The sequence below is a fragment of the Tamandua tetradactyla genome, chromosome 2 (genome assembly GCF_023851605.1).
Source record: "Tamandua tetradactyla isolate mTamTet1 chromosome 2, mTamTet1.pri, whole genome shotgun sequence".
Taxonomy (NCBI): domain Eukaryota; kingdom Metazoa; phylum Chordata; class Mammalia; order Pilosa; family Myrmecophagidae; genus Tamandua; species Tamandua tetradactyla.
In genome coordinates this window covers 198,210,905-198,224,750 of record NC_135328.1, presented here as the reverse complement: position 1 = coordinate 198,224,750, position 13,846 = coordinate 198,210,905, and the positions used below count along the sequence as shown (strand labels likewise).

At 36.5% G+C, this 13,846-nt stretch overlaps 1 protein-coding gene and 1 pseudogene across 8 annotated transcripts in view; both read right to left on the bottom strand.

Annotated features, from left to right (window-relative positions):
• The window catches only part of EYA3 (EYA transcriptional coactivator and phosphatase 3), a 135,615-nt gene that overhangs the window by 71,448 nt on the left and 50,321 nt on the right, over positions 1-13,846 (bottom strand). For 6 of the 8 annotated variants that reach the window (XR_013171140.1, XR_013171139.1, XM_077150632.1 and 3 more), the window contains 2 exons: positions 8,270-8,313; positions 5,019-5,098 (listed from right to left, as the gene is read on the bottom strand). Coding sequence is in view for 4 of the 8 variants with exons in the window: in XM_077150631.1 (XP_077006746.1) it covers positions 5,019-5,098; positions 8,270-8,313 (124 nt within the window). In the remaining 4 variants the exon portion in view is untranslated. The remainder of the gene's footprint in view (positions 1-5,018; positions 5,099-8,269; positions 8,314-13,846) is intronic. The other 2 variants (XM_077150635.1, XM_077150634.1) reach the window with 1 other exon arrangement.
• Positions 5,105-6,916, bottom strand: LOC143654936 (transcription elongation factor A protein-like 4; annotated as a pseudogene).

The following is a 13,846-nucleotide window of genomic DNA, read 5'->3' as shown; positions in this document are numbered from 1 at the left end:
CTGCTGTGTATAATCAACAATAGAACAGATGTAAGTATGCTTCTATACTACTGTTTCTTAGCTTTGTAATAAAGGGTTTGTTTAGATTTGGCAAAGTGGGAACAGACCTGAGGAAATGATGCAATGCTATGACGAATCACTAAGTAAAGAGATATTCCCAGCTAGTGTTCTCTTGACCTCCATGACTTTATATGGAATAGCTGCTGTGAAAGCTTAACCCTCATTATTTCAACTGTGATTAAAATATTTGTAAATATTTGATTCTAGTTTGACAAGTAGCAGAATCTTATTCATTAGGCACTATTTCAGTCTAGGTTACAGACAGAGTTACATCACAAAGTGCTTACACAGACTCTTGAACTTCCTTCAACATCTATAAAGTTCACCCTACTCTGAAGAGGAACTAGGGGCAAACCAACTAACTTGACATCTAGGTGGGTTATGTGAAAATGTTCCTGACCCAAAAAGTGCACCCTGCTCAAGAGGAGATGAGGGGCCAAATCATGCCATGACAATCAGTGAGACAAACTGACATCTGTGAATTGATGTTATTGAAAAATTATAGATCACATTCATCCATAAACATTGACAAAAATGAAGATTTCAAATCTAAAGTTACCATCTCTCATGCAGAACTAAAGGTAAGTTCAACTGAATTCTGAAGGTGGGTCCTTCTCTACTTAAAAAAGCTCCAAACCTGGGTTCATTTCTTGGTGCCTGCCCATGCAAACAAACAAACAAAAAAACAACCCAAACCCTCCTCCACGCCTAATTTAATTTAATTTCACAACAGAATGACAAAAATTCCTGGGAGATTCAGGCCAATTTTTACTTCTCTAGAAAATGAACAAGACTTGATCTCTGTAGTATTGGGAACCATTGAAGGAATATAAAGAGTCAAGGCACAGGTGCAAGGGTAGTTCAGAGGTAGAATTCTTACCTGCCATGCCAGAGATCTGGGTTTGATTCCCAGCCCATGCACTTACCCCCCCAAATTTTTTTAAATTAAAAAAAAAAAATCAACAAATTGTGCTGCAACAACAGGATAGTCACAAGGAAAAAGAATGAAATGTGACTCCCACACCATACAGCATACAAAAAAAAAAAAAAAAAAGACAAGGCATAATCTGCTATTATTCAACAAGAGGCTCAAAAGAGGATTAAATATAGGGCATGAGATTTAGTAGGTCTGTTCAGATTAGTGTGATGCCCCAATAAATCCCAGAGTGATGTGAACAGTGAATAAAGAAGTATCTGCCAAGTCCCCTTGGGGGAATGGGGAGAAGGGGGGAACATTCAATTTCCCCATTTAGAGAATTCCTGATATTCTCGCAAGCAGTGGGGACAACCAAAGCAATAGGCCAAGCCCTCAATTTTGGGGTTTGTTCCTATGAAACTTATCCCTGCAAAGGATAGGTTAAGCCTGCTTAAAATTAGGCCTAAGAGTCACCCTCACAGAACCTCTTTGTTGCTCAGATGTGCCCTCTCTCTTTCTCTCAGCCAACATGGCAAGCACACTCACTGACTTCCCCCTCTCTATGTGGGACAGGGCTCCCAGGGGTGTAAACCTCCCTGGCAATGTAGGATAGAAATCCTAGAATGATCTGTAACTCAGCATCAAGGGATTGAGAAAATTTTCTCGACCAAAAGGGTGGAGAGAAATGAGACAAAATAAAGTGTCAATGGCTGAGAGATTTCAAACAGAGTCAAGAGGTTATCCTGGAGGTTATTCTTAGGCATTATATTGATATTCCCCTTTTAGTTTAAGGTATGTTAGAATGGCTAGAGGGAAGTACCTGAAACTGTAGAGCTGTGTTCCAGTAGCCACGTTTCTTGAAGATGATTGTATAATGATATAGCTTTTGCAATGTGAACTGTGTGATTGTGAAAACCTTGTATCTGATGCTCCTTTCATCTACAGTATGGACGGATGAGTAAAAAAATGGATAAAAAAATAAATAATAGGGGAACAAACGTTAAAATAAATTGAGTAGATTGAAATACTAGTGATCAATGAAAGGGAGTGGTAAGGGGTATGGAATGTATGAAGTTTTTTTTTCTTCTTTCTTCTGGAGAGATGCAAATGTTAAAAAAAAACGATCATGGTGATGAATACACAACTATGTGACGATACTGTGAGCCACTGATTGTTAACCATGTCAAGAATGTTCATATGTCAAGAATGTGGATGTGTTGGGTTGTTGTTTATAATAAAAATAAATTTTAAAAGAAAGAGATTAAATAAGTAATATGCTGGTTTAGAGTAAAAGCAGTGGAGGTGAGGCAAAATGAAAGGATTTGAGATATATTCTTGACAGGATAGTCTAATGAATTTGGATACAGGGAATGTGCAAAATGGGAAAATGGGGTGATTTCTAGGTTTTTAGCCTGAGCAACTAGAGAGATAATGATATCACTTCCTAAGATGAGGAAGTTTGGGAAAAGAACAGATTTGATGCGGACCAAGGGAACAAAAAGCTCTTTTTCAGATATTTTAGGTATAACTTTCCTTTTATATATTCCAGTGGAGATGCCAAATAGGTAGTTGGATACACAAATGTGAAATTCAGGGAAAAAGTGAGATTGCAAATGTAAATCTGGGATTAACAATGCATATGATATTTAAAGTAAGATAATGGATGAGAGGATACAGGGAAAAAAGATAATGGCTAAGAATTAAGCTCTGAGGTCTACCAATATTCAAAGTTCAGACTGGAGAAGAAGGGCCTTCACAGGAGAGAGGTGGGAGGAAAAATGGTGAGATGCAGAATATGAGGGGAGAGAAATGTCCACAAGAATTGGCAAGAAGAAAGTCTCTGATGACCATGACAACAGCAACTTCATCGTAGGGGGTAGAGAGAGAAGCTAAATTTGGGGAAAAAGTGAGCGATAGTAATTCTTTCCAGAGGTGCTGATATAACATGAAACAAAGAGAAGGTCTACAACTTGTGGGAAATGTAGAGCAAAAGAAGAATTTTTGTGTGTTTTTTAAGACAGCAGATACCAGATGCTGTCTCTTTATTATCAGGAAGGATTAAGACGAAAAGGAGAAGATGATGCAGGAATGGTAGTAGGATAATACAGTCCAAAGTCCTTGAGAAGGTGAGAGGGGACAGGATATGGAACACAAATAAAAGGGCTTCCCCTTGGGCAAGAGCAAAAATACCATTTCCACTATGATGAGAAGGAAGTAAGAAAACATGGATATAGACACACGTAGGTTTGAAGATTTGGTGGTAGTGGGACGATAAGGAAGTTTCCTGTCTGACATCTTTTATTTGACAAGTCATCAGTTAAGGGTACGGAATGGTGAATGAGTATGGGACTTGAAGAGGAGAAGAGATGGTGTAAAATATTTAAAGGAAAAACTCATTAGGGAAAAGCAGTAGGATATCCAGGCACATTGATTGCCCACTTGAGATCCTGTTATTGTGACTAAGGTGTAACTAGTCAGCTAGGAATGTAACTTTATTCAATAATGCCTAGCTATTTGTATACACTTAAGGAGAAAGCGAAGAGTTGGATAAAACCAGGGGTGGGGTTTAGCAAGGAGAGTACAAGGGGCAAAATTATTGATAGTATTTGTAAAGGAATGATTTTTATGAAGGACCACGGAATCTACGCTAAGTAAGAAGGTAAGTGAAGACAAGAGAGATATTACAGGTGTTGTATAAGTCAACTACATGAATGATGAGATCACCAAGAATGATAGCAAGAGTACGGAGGGAGAAGAAAACTAAGAGGATCCAGTCTTCAGAGAGCAGAATAACTAAACTCCTAGTTAAGTCTGAACTAAAATGGACATGGAAGGGAAGGTATAGATATAGACCACAAAGGTACTAGTTTTTGAAACAAAAAAGAAAAAGAAATGATTTGGAAGGAGCAAGAAGACCCAACTTCCTTCCCAGCCCTGAATTATGTGGTACATGGGATTTTAAGGAACAGACATTTTTTTCTTGGGGATAAGTGAGGCATTCAAGAATTAGATTCACTTTCCACTAATTAGTGCAGTTTCCCATAGTATGAACCACATGCATCATTTAGCTAACTTCTTGAAAATGCAGATGCCCTATCTACATCAGATATACTGAATGATAAATCTCTGAATGGGAGACTGAAAAATTCTACATTACAAACTAGCATTTTAGGTGATTCTTACATTTATTAAAGGTTTGAAAGTTACTGGAATAGAAGCACTTTTGAGGAAATAATATACAGAACTCAAGTAATATAATTTTTTTTATTTAAAAATTCAAGCATTTTTAAATACACAGAAATATATAAGGTTAAGGATAATAATTACCCCAAGAAAAGAAATTCCCCCAAGAGTAAATGCACACCTCCCCCACTTTTTAAAGGTCCTACCCAAATTTAAGCTTTGAAAGTATGTAATAAAATATGGAAGGGCATAGTTATTTAATTTCAGGGAGGACTATTGGCCCTATGGAGACAATCTGGGGGAGTAAATGGGTATGCTTGGCAAAGCCTATGTTTCCACAAGAAAATGCAAAACACTACAAATTTTTGTCTAAAGAATGAGTATAACTGTTCTTCAAGAGAGTGAGAATGGGAAATGGAGAGTATATTATTGAGCTGGATCTACCTTATGCCCAATATCAATTTTGGGCTCCCAGGTATTTGCTTTTTTGCATAGCCTGATAGAATTATCTGATTATTAGAAAGGTGGAAGAACATCAAGTCCTCTGGAGGAGAAGTCAGGGTTTGGCTAAAAAACTTTTCTGATTTTGAGTAAGGTACTATTATCTTTAGAGCACTTAACTTCAACACAAAAATAAACTCACTGAGTATGGGTCCTTGGGGGAGCAGATACCCATGTGGTTTTTTTCCTCACATGGATATCAATAAAGTTTATAGGAGAGCATAACAATGAAGACAGAAAAGACAGGAAAGGCTTCTGGATATTGTGGGGAAAAGCAATCAGTAAAAGTAATTACATAGGAAGAGCATCACCTGGTTATAGGACCACCTTTTCATCATGCACAGAATATGGTACTTACTTTCTTCTGACATGGTAAGGTTTGAAGTAAGGCTTGAAGTTTCAGGTTTCTGGTCATTGACTTCTGCGTTGCTTACTTGACTGAGAGAACCAAAATGAATATATTAGCCTTGACTGATATGCCGCATTACTGAAAGTGATGAGATCAAATCCATTTCCTTCTATGCTAAACAACTTAAGAGGTAAGGAAGTCCTCTTCATGATATCCTCATTCTTGATTTTTAACAGCTACTTGGAAACAGCGAGGCTAGCAGTCTCAGTATTATCCTGGTCTTTCTTGTATCCCTAGATCCTTTCAGTTTTTCTATCACTCAGAAACTCCAGCTAAATCACAGGCATGTTAGATTTTCTCTAAAGACCAAATGGTAAAGGAAAAATTCTGCAGCATTTAAAACACTGCTCTGCCATTTTGTTTCCATAGTACCATAGGAAAGTAGGTAGATGCCTGATTTCAGACCAGTGGTTCTCAATCTGCTACAAATCAGAATAACTTGAGAAGACTTTTCAAATTACACACTCCAAATAGGAGTTCTGAATCCTTGAAATGATTCATTTGACTTTTTCTCCCCTGAAATTTCAAAAGGTAATCATGTAAGCTAAGTCATTATGTTAGACACCTGGATGGTGTGAAGATTCTCACTGAAATTCTGGAATGAAAATTATCGCAACTTTCACTCCACACTATGTTCTCCTTTTTCTTCTACTTAATCTTTCCTCTCTCCAATTATTCCTTCAACTACTAGTAAAACATAGAGGTAAATAGTGCAGATTCTTGAGCCAGACTGTTTGAGTTCTTATTTCCCTTTGCAAATAACTAGCTCTAGGTCCTTGGGCAAGTTGCTGAACCTCTCTGTGCCTCAGTTACTTCATCTGTCAAGTAGGGATAATAACAGAATTTACCTCATAGAGTTGTTATGAGGATTAATGAGGTAACATAAGAAAAGTACTAAAAGCAAAGACTAGAACATACCAAGTAAAATTAGCTTTACTGTTATTATAACTTCTTCCCAGCACATGTATCCTTCCCATATTCACGCTTCCTGGAAAGAAATCTGCTTTGTTCTTCTAGACTCCCTCTTTTTAACAGTTCTACAAGCTAATTTTTTTTTTTTTAATTTAACAATGCACCACAAACACTTTTTCCCAGGCAATGGATAAAATTCCCCTACTTAAAACACAGACTGCTGCAGCTGGATCAAAAGGTTATTGTTGATGGGAAGGATACCTAAAGGCAAAGTATCAGCATAAGGTTAAAGCACAGAGCCTACCAAATGCCTGACTGGGAAATGCAAGGAAAAAGAAAGCAGAATTGGCAATGTTCTAATCTGTCAAAACATAAGTGAAGCCCAAAGACACAACACATAAGGAATGTCTTCAAAGCACCTTTGTTTGGACCTACAGCAACCCCTGCGCTCCCTTGGGTGGAAAGGGTTCTGTAAGCTTTTTTTGCATCCACATAATCCCTTTATAATTTCTGTTACACCTTTTTTTTTTTTTTCCACCTCATCCTCCACCCTGGCCATCTCATCAAATTCTCTTATCTCCTCATTGCTCAAATACATATCATGTATGACCTCCTTATATTCCTTGAGATACTCAGCAAATCCTTTGTTGGTTTTTCTTTTTGCTTTCTGGGTACATCATCCCCAGCTGCGCACTTTCCTGCTGCCCTTGTTTTGCTCTCTGGATTTTCTTCTTTTGGTTTTCCAGTATTCTCTGACTTTTCTTCCTTCTCTGGATTTTCCTTGTCCTCTAGCATTTCTTTATCTTCTTTTTCCTAATTTCTGTCTTTTCCTCATTTTCTAACATTTCCTTGCTTTCAAGAGTACAAGCTACTTCTTTCTTTCTCTGTTCCTGTTGCTGTTCTTCGTTTTCAATCTTTCCTTCCTTTTCAGGTTTTATTTAACTTCATTGTTGAATTTTTCCATGTTGAGCTTTCCCTTCCTTCTCCTGTTTCACAATGATTCTGAGCAAGTTCCTATTTTCTTTCTTTTCTAACCTCGAAGAGCATCAGAAACAACAGATGTGCAGGCTTGAAAGAATCTGGAGCAAGAATGAGGCCAGGGACACGAGTGGATGGCACCTCTTCTACACTCTTGGGAAAAGTGAACACTGTGCATCAAAGACTCCATATATTTAGATAAGACTGACTAATTAAAGGTAAGAGCAGTTTTTACACAACGAAATTTTTAAAATTCATTGCGCCAAAATTTTTAAAGCTCTCGTAACATTTCTGAAACTTGATGCTTGACACTTGATATTCAAGTATAATATTAATAAAGTTTTCTTCTGGTATAATTAGAAACAATATTCAAACAATTTTCCAATAAATTTTTCTCAGTTGTAATTAATTTTTAAAGCTAAATTCCAAGATGAAATTTATTTTTCTCTATTTAATTAAATGCCTATATTTTTCTGAATAGTACTTAATTTATTAAACAAGATGTGACTAAGGAAATTGAAGGGTAAGAGTAAAAAAATCATACCAAGTAGTTAGAGGAGTGTTTCCCAAACTGGCTATTCATTATAATTACCTGAGTGCTTGTTAAAAATACAGATTTCTGGGTCCCATTTCATACCTACTTAAACGGGAAGGGCATAAAACTGACTTCAGTTTCTACATTTCTGACTATAGTAAATGTTTGTCTTTTATGTGTGCCTGGATAAGTCACTTTCACCCATTGCTGAAAGACTATTTCTAGATCCCATATCTTAGAAGGTGGTGATATTTGCACAGTGTGGCATGTACTGAGCCAGTTCCTCAAATCCTATGACCCTGGAATTTTATGTTAGAGCAAAATCCTCTACACATTCAACATATTAAACTGAGAATCTAGATATTAAATAGAAGCTACAGCACCAAGTACACTGAATTAACTCTAGTACTTTGTTAAATATTTAAAACCATCTTTGAGAAATGATATACTTTCATTATACATCTGTTTTTAAACAACGTGTACCATGAAAAAAATGTTGCTCTAAAATACAATGACAGAAAACCCACCCAAACTTCATTAAAATGAGCTTCATTAATACCTCATTCACATCCAACAGAAATCTTGTCAATAATCAGTACATATGTGGTGATTATTGGAGGAGTATTTTCCTCTTAAACAAAATAATTTAAAAATGTAAAGGCTGATGGTAAGAACCAAAAATAGAGTGTAGGCAATCCAAATCATGCCCACATACTAATGAGCATGTGAACAAATTTTTAACAAGATCATTAAAAAGAAATTCAACTTTACATACCTTAAAGTTTGCTCCCCTGATTCCTGCATCTTGGCCTTTTTCACCTGGAAAAATAAATGTACAGATACCAGTGTAGTGATCTGTTTTTAAAATCATCTAGCTATGCAAATAGCTAATATTAACTAACAAATTAGAGAGTAACCAATAATTTCATTTGTTTTGCTTAAATTTATTTAATTAACCACTGTGACATTTTAGTGTTAGCAATGATCAAGAACAAGAAAAGACAACCCACAGCTTGGGAGAAAATTATTACAAATCATTAATGTAGGATATATAAAAAACATTTATACCTCAAAAATAAAAATACAAGGCAGTGTAACAGTGGCTCAGGGGCAGAATTCTGGTGGCCATGCCAGAGACCCAGGTTTGAGTCCCTGTGCTTGCCCATGCAAAAAAAAAAAAACAAAACAACACAAGTAACTCACTTAAAAAATAGGCAAATACAAACCCTAAACAAAACCATTTCAGCCAATCCTAAAGAGCACCTAAGACAATATGCAAGATTCTACAAAGGTTCCATGTATAAGGATAGCTTTCCAGAAACTTACAACCTCTAGAGGGGTCCCTGGGCCAGATAGGTCCTGAAACCTAGAGGGCCCAGTCTTTCTAGAACATCAGATAGCTCCATCTCTCTACCCCATGTTCCTGACAGCCTCTTCCAACATGAAAAAGTAAGAATGGCCATAGCTCAAATACCCCTAAAGAGTTTTTTATGAAGGACAGAGTACTATACAACTGCTAAATTTTAGTTATCATCACAGATAGCAATAACAAAATTGAATACCCCAAATTTTAAGACAAGCTTAAGAAATATCACTCTCTAGATGAGAGAATTGTATCACCCATATCAAATGTCATCTCAGAATCACTCAGATCATTTACAAATATATAATTAAAGTGGTCCTTAAGTATATAACAAGAGGCTATGTTGCACTAGTGATAAACTAGAATCTGGAAATAATAAATTCAACAGAAGGGTAGAACTCTACATGGAGACTATAAAAAGGAAGATGTTTATATCAGAATTTACCCAGCAACAGTCAAGAAAAAAGATGTATACCATTCCACTTACTAGAAAGTCATACTCTATAGACTAGAGGGGAAAGGGCTTGATCCTAATCTGGATGGAATTTCACACACAAATATATTTAATACCAGTTTCTTTGATCATGCTTACCAACAGCCCTCTAACTACTAATTTGACTTCATGGACTTAATAAGAGGAAATTAGTACTAAGAGAGTGAGAGCAACCATTCCAAGTGTCATGGTCAGCTTCGTATGTCAACTTGGCCAAGTTGTGGTACCCGTTTGTCTGGTTTGGCAAGTGCTGGCCTGTCGGTTGCAATGAGGATATTTCAGAGAATTAGATCATGATCACATCAGCTGCATCCACAGTTGATTCCATTTGTAATCAGCCAAAGGGGAGTGTCTTCTGCAATGAGTGATGCTTAATGTAATCATGGGAAGGAGGATTCAGAAGAGACAGGTTCTATTCCTGCTTTGGCTGGTGAGACTCTTCTGTGGAGTTCGTCCAGACCCTCCATCAGAGTCGTTGGCTTCACAGCCTGCCCTGCGGATTTTGGACTCTGCATTCCCGCGGTCACGTGAGACACTTTTATATATTTTATATTTGCGAGTGTTCTCTGTTGATTCTGTTTCTCTAGAGAGCCCTAACTAATACACCAAGTTTCTAGGAAGATAAATACCTGTGGCAAGAGATAAATTCACCATTACATTTTGGGCGTGGCCTTTGATGGGGGTAAAAAATCTATACTTTAAGTTCCTAGGTTACTGGACCAAGAGAAGTCTTATTTGGACCTGGTAGAAACTAAGGCATCTAAGATCCTGTATTTGATCTGGATAAAAATGAAGGTTGTCTCCCTGGAAAAAAAGGGCATACGGGTGAAGGAGAGTTGCATACTATTCTTTACATATGAAAACTGAAACAGATGAACCAAAGGAATACTAAGGTACATTCAATCATAAAATGTTCAAGAAAATGAAACAGATGAACCAAAGGAATAATAGGGTAGATTCAATCATAAAGTGTGCTGGTCCCTTTTCCTGGGCACACAGGATGACTACATCTGTGCTGTCAGGCTGGAGCTATGAGATTGAAATCTGGTCAATGGATAGGATGCACAAGTGACAAAAGCTACTTCTAGAACTAGCCCTTAAAAACATCCCAAATAATCCTTCAACCTTTTCTTCCCCTTCTGTGACACCAAGAGAAGGAAATGAGGGCATCACAAATGGAAGCAGCCCTTATGGAGGAGTGGCTCAGAGAAGTTATCAATCCATATGAGACTCATGTGAGAAAAATTAATATTTTTATGTTAATCCACTGAGACACACTAGGATTATTTACAGTAGCAGCTAGTAGCACTATCCCAACTAATAATTTAATTATACAACCACAGATTCTCCTTTTTAAAATGCCTATAATGGGAATTCTGGTTTGTATTCATTCTGTCATTCATTCAACCAAGTGTTGAATGAATGCCCTCTTGATAGGGAACACAATGATAAAAATAAAACACAGTCTTTAACCTCAAAGAACTTACAGTCCAGTTTAAAAGTAAGATAGTAAATAGATAATTTATAAAACAGTGATGTAAGTATTCTGATAGAAGTATAAGAACAAACAGAAAGCACATCAAACCCAGACTTTTTAAATTGTTGAGCGGAGAGGATAGGAAGAGGTAGGGAAATAGGCTATTAAGTCAGGAAAAAATTCCAGGAGGAAGTATTGTGTAAGATTGTGGTTCTAAAGATTTTTTTGTTTTTGACTCTCTACATGTTGACAATATACCCCCACCAGTAAACACTCTAAAAATATTTTATGTTTTCAATTTAACTGAGAATTATTGATTTAATTGAAACAATGGATAAATGAGTTAGGCAAAGAGGGAGAACTTAAATTGAGGAAGAGAAGGGGAGAAAGGAGAGTGCTCTGTGTGCAGGGAAGAGCATGCACAAAAGATTTCACAGGTGAGAAAGAACATGCAACTCAGCCTCCTAAAAATTCAGTCACTAGAGTAATGAGTCTAAGATGAGGGACGGAAAATTAGACTGTACTGTAAACAGAAGCCAAATTATGAAGGTCCTTGTAAACCAGAATTAAGGAGTCCAATTTTATCTAAGGATAATACACTTGTTAGTGTATTAGCAAGACAACATGACCCACTCTGAACTTTACAAACATCATGCTGATAAAGTATAGATGGAAAATGAAAAGGAGGGAGACAAAATTATATGTAAGAAAATGTGAAGAGGCTGTTGCATTAATCAGTGAGAAAGGATGGCCTAAAAAACTTGATTATTCTCAAAATAAATGAAAGAAAGTAAGGATCACAGTTGGACTGTGCTGGTCCCATGACACAGCCATCCAAGGGTCACTTAATTATTGTAAATAATTTTTTAGTTCTGCACTAATTTCAGAAATTAGTAAATAAAAAATTGCTAGATCTGGGTCCATGAGACAGAAATACATATATAAAGCAAAAATATATCTATTCATATATATTTCAACTTACTGAAAAATTTTTTAGGTGTATATATATATATTTTAATTTTTTAAATTAATTTTTAAATTAAAAAAATTAAAGGAAAGAAACACAAACATTCTTAATATGTGATCATTCCATTCTACATATATAATCAGTAATTTACAATATTATCACATAGTTGCATATTCATCATCATGATCATTTCTTAGAACATTTGCATCAATTCAGAAAAAGAAATAAAAAGACAACAGAAAAATAAAACAAAAACAGAAAAAAAAAATTATACATACCATACCCCTTACCCCTCCCTTTCATTGATCACTAGCATTTCAAACTAAATTTATTTTAACATTTGTTCCCCTTATTATTTATTTTTATTCCATATGTTCTACTCATCTGTTGACAAGGTAGATAAAAGGAACATCAGACACAAGGTTTTCACAATCACACAGTCACATTGTGACAGCTATATCATTATTCAATCATCCTCAAGAAACATGGCTACTGGAACACAGCTCTACATTTTCAGGCAGTTCCCTCCAGCCTTTCCATTTCCTCTTGGATAATAAGGTAATATCTACTTAATGTGTAAGAATAACTTCCAGGACAACCTCACGACTCTGTTTGGAATCTCTCAGCCACTGACACTTTGTCTCATTTCACTCTTCCTCCTTTTGGTCAAGAGGGTTTTCTCAATCACTTGATGCTGAGTCTCAGCTCATTCTAGGATTTCTGTCCCACGTTGCTAGGAAGGTCCACAACCCTGGGAGTCACGTCCCACATAGACAGGGGGAGGGAGGTGAGTGTGCTTGTTGTGTTGGCTGGAGCGAGAGGCCACATTGAGCAACAAAAGAGGTTCTCTTGGGGGTGACTCTTAGGCCTAATTTTAAGTAGGCTTGATCTATCCTTTGTGGGGTTAAGCCCCAAGGCTGGGGGCTCTGCCTATAGCTTTGGTTATCCACGCTGCTTGTGAGAATATCAAGAATTCAACTTGGGGAGTTGAAGTTTTCCCCGTTCTCACCATTCCCCAAAGGGGACTTTGCAAATACTTTTCCACTCACTGATCATATCACTCTGGGATTCATTGGGCATCACTCTGGACAAACCAACAAAATCTCATGTCCTACCCAAGGGTCCATGTACTTATGTTGTTCAACCAACTATCTACATAAGTTATATTAGGAAATGCACTAGTCAAAATAAAAATTTTGTACCAAATAAACATTTTTTGCTTTAGTCTCACACATTCAACTTACTGAAAATTTAATGACTTAAATAAAAGAATAAAATTGCATATACGTAAGTTTTTGTGTTGCTGCTGCTGTTTTTAATCCTTTATCCAAGCAAGACATAATAAAACTAGCACTTTTAAATTATGACTCAACATTACAAGCAAAGAAAATACAATATGAGGTACCCAGGCCCCTTTTTTGGAGTAAACTCAATCTGCCCATAAAAAAAAAAAATTAGTGAATTCTAAGTATCTTTGCTATAATACCATGAAAACCATCACAAAAATGCAAGAGACTCCTCTATAGATGGGGAGTGGGTGGAGTTCACTCTCAGACTGATGGTTGTATGGCTTTACTTGAAGAGTAAAGTATAAAACACAGCACAGGATTAAGCTGCAATTCCACTACAACTCACATGCTTTGAGTCACTGAGAAAGTAACATTAACTCGTTACTACCCCTTAATACTTAAATATTAGCTATTCTTTCCAGCTTTCTGTCATATAGAAGCTTGATCCATTTACATCCTAAATCTTTAAGCTACCAATAAAAATGTTGAGCATTCTTAGAGAAAATATGTAATAGTTCAGTGACTGTCATATCCTTTCCTAAGTGTTCATAAAGGCTGGCTCAATAGTCTGCTTCCAGAATCTGTGGTTGATCAGCATCAGACTAGTACTAGTTTCCAGCACCTAATTTCTATTGGCCCAACTTTTGAGGGAAAAAACTCAGTGCAACATTCATTTATATTTCACTTCAAGCACCTCACCATTCCTCTGTGATTTTTCAGAGATGATCAACATTGGTTCGGCAATCATGTTTATAAGGTTTAT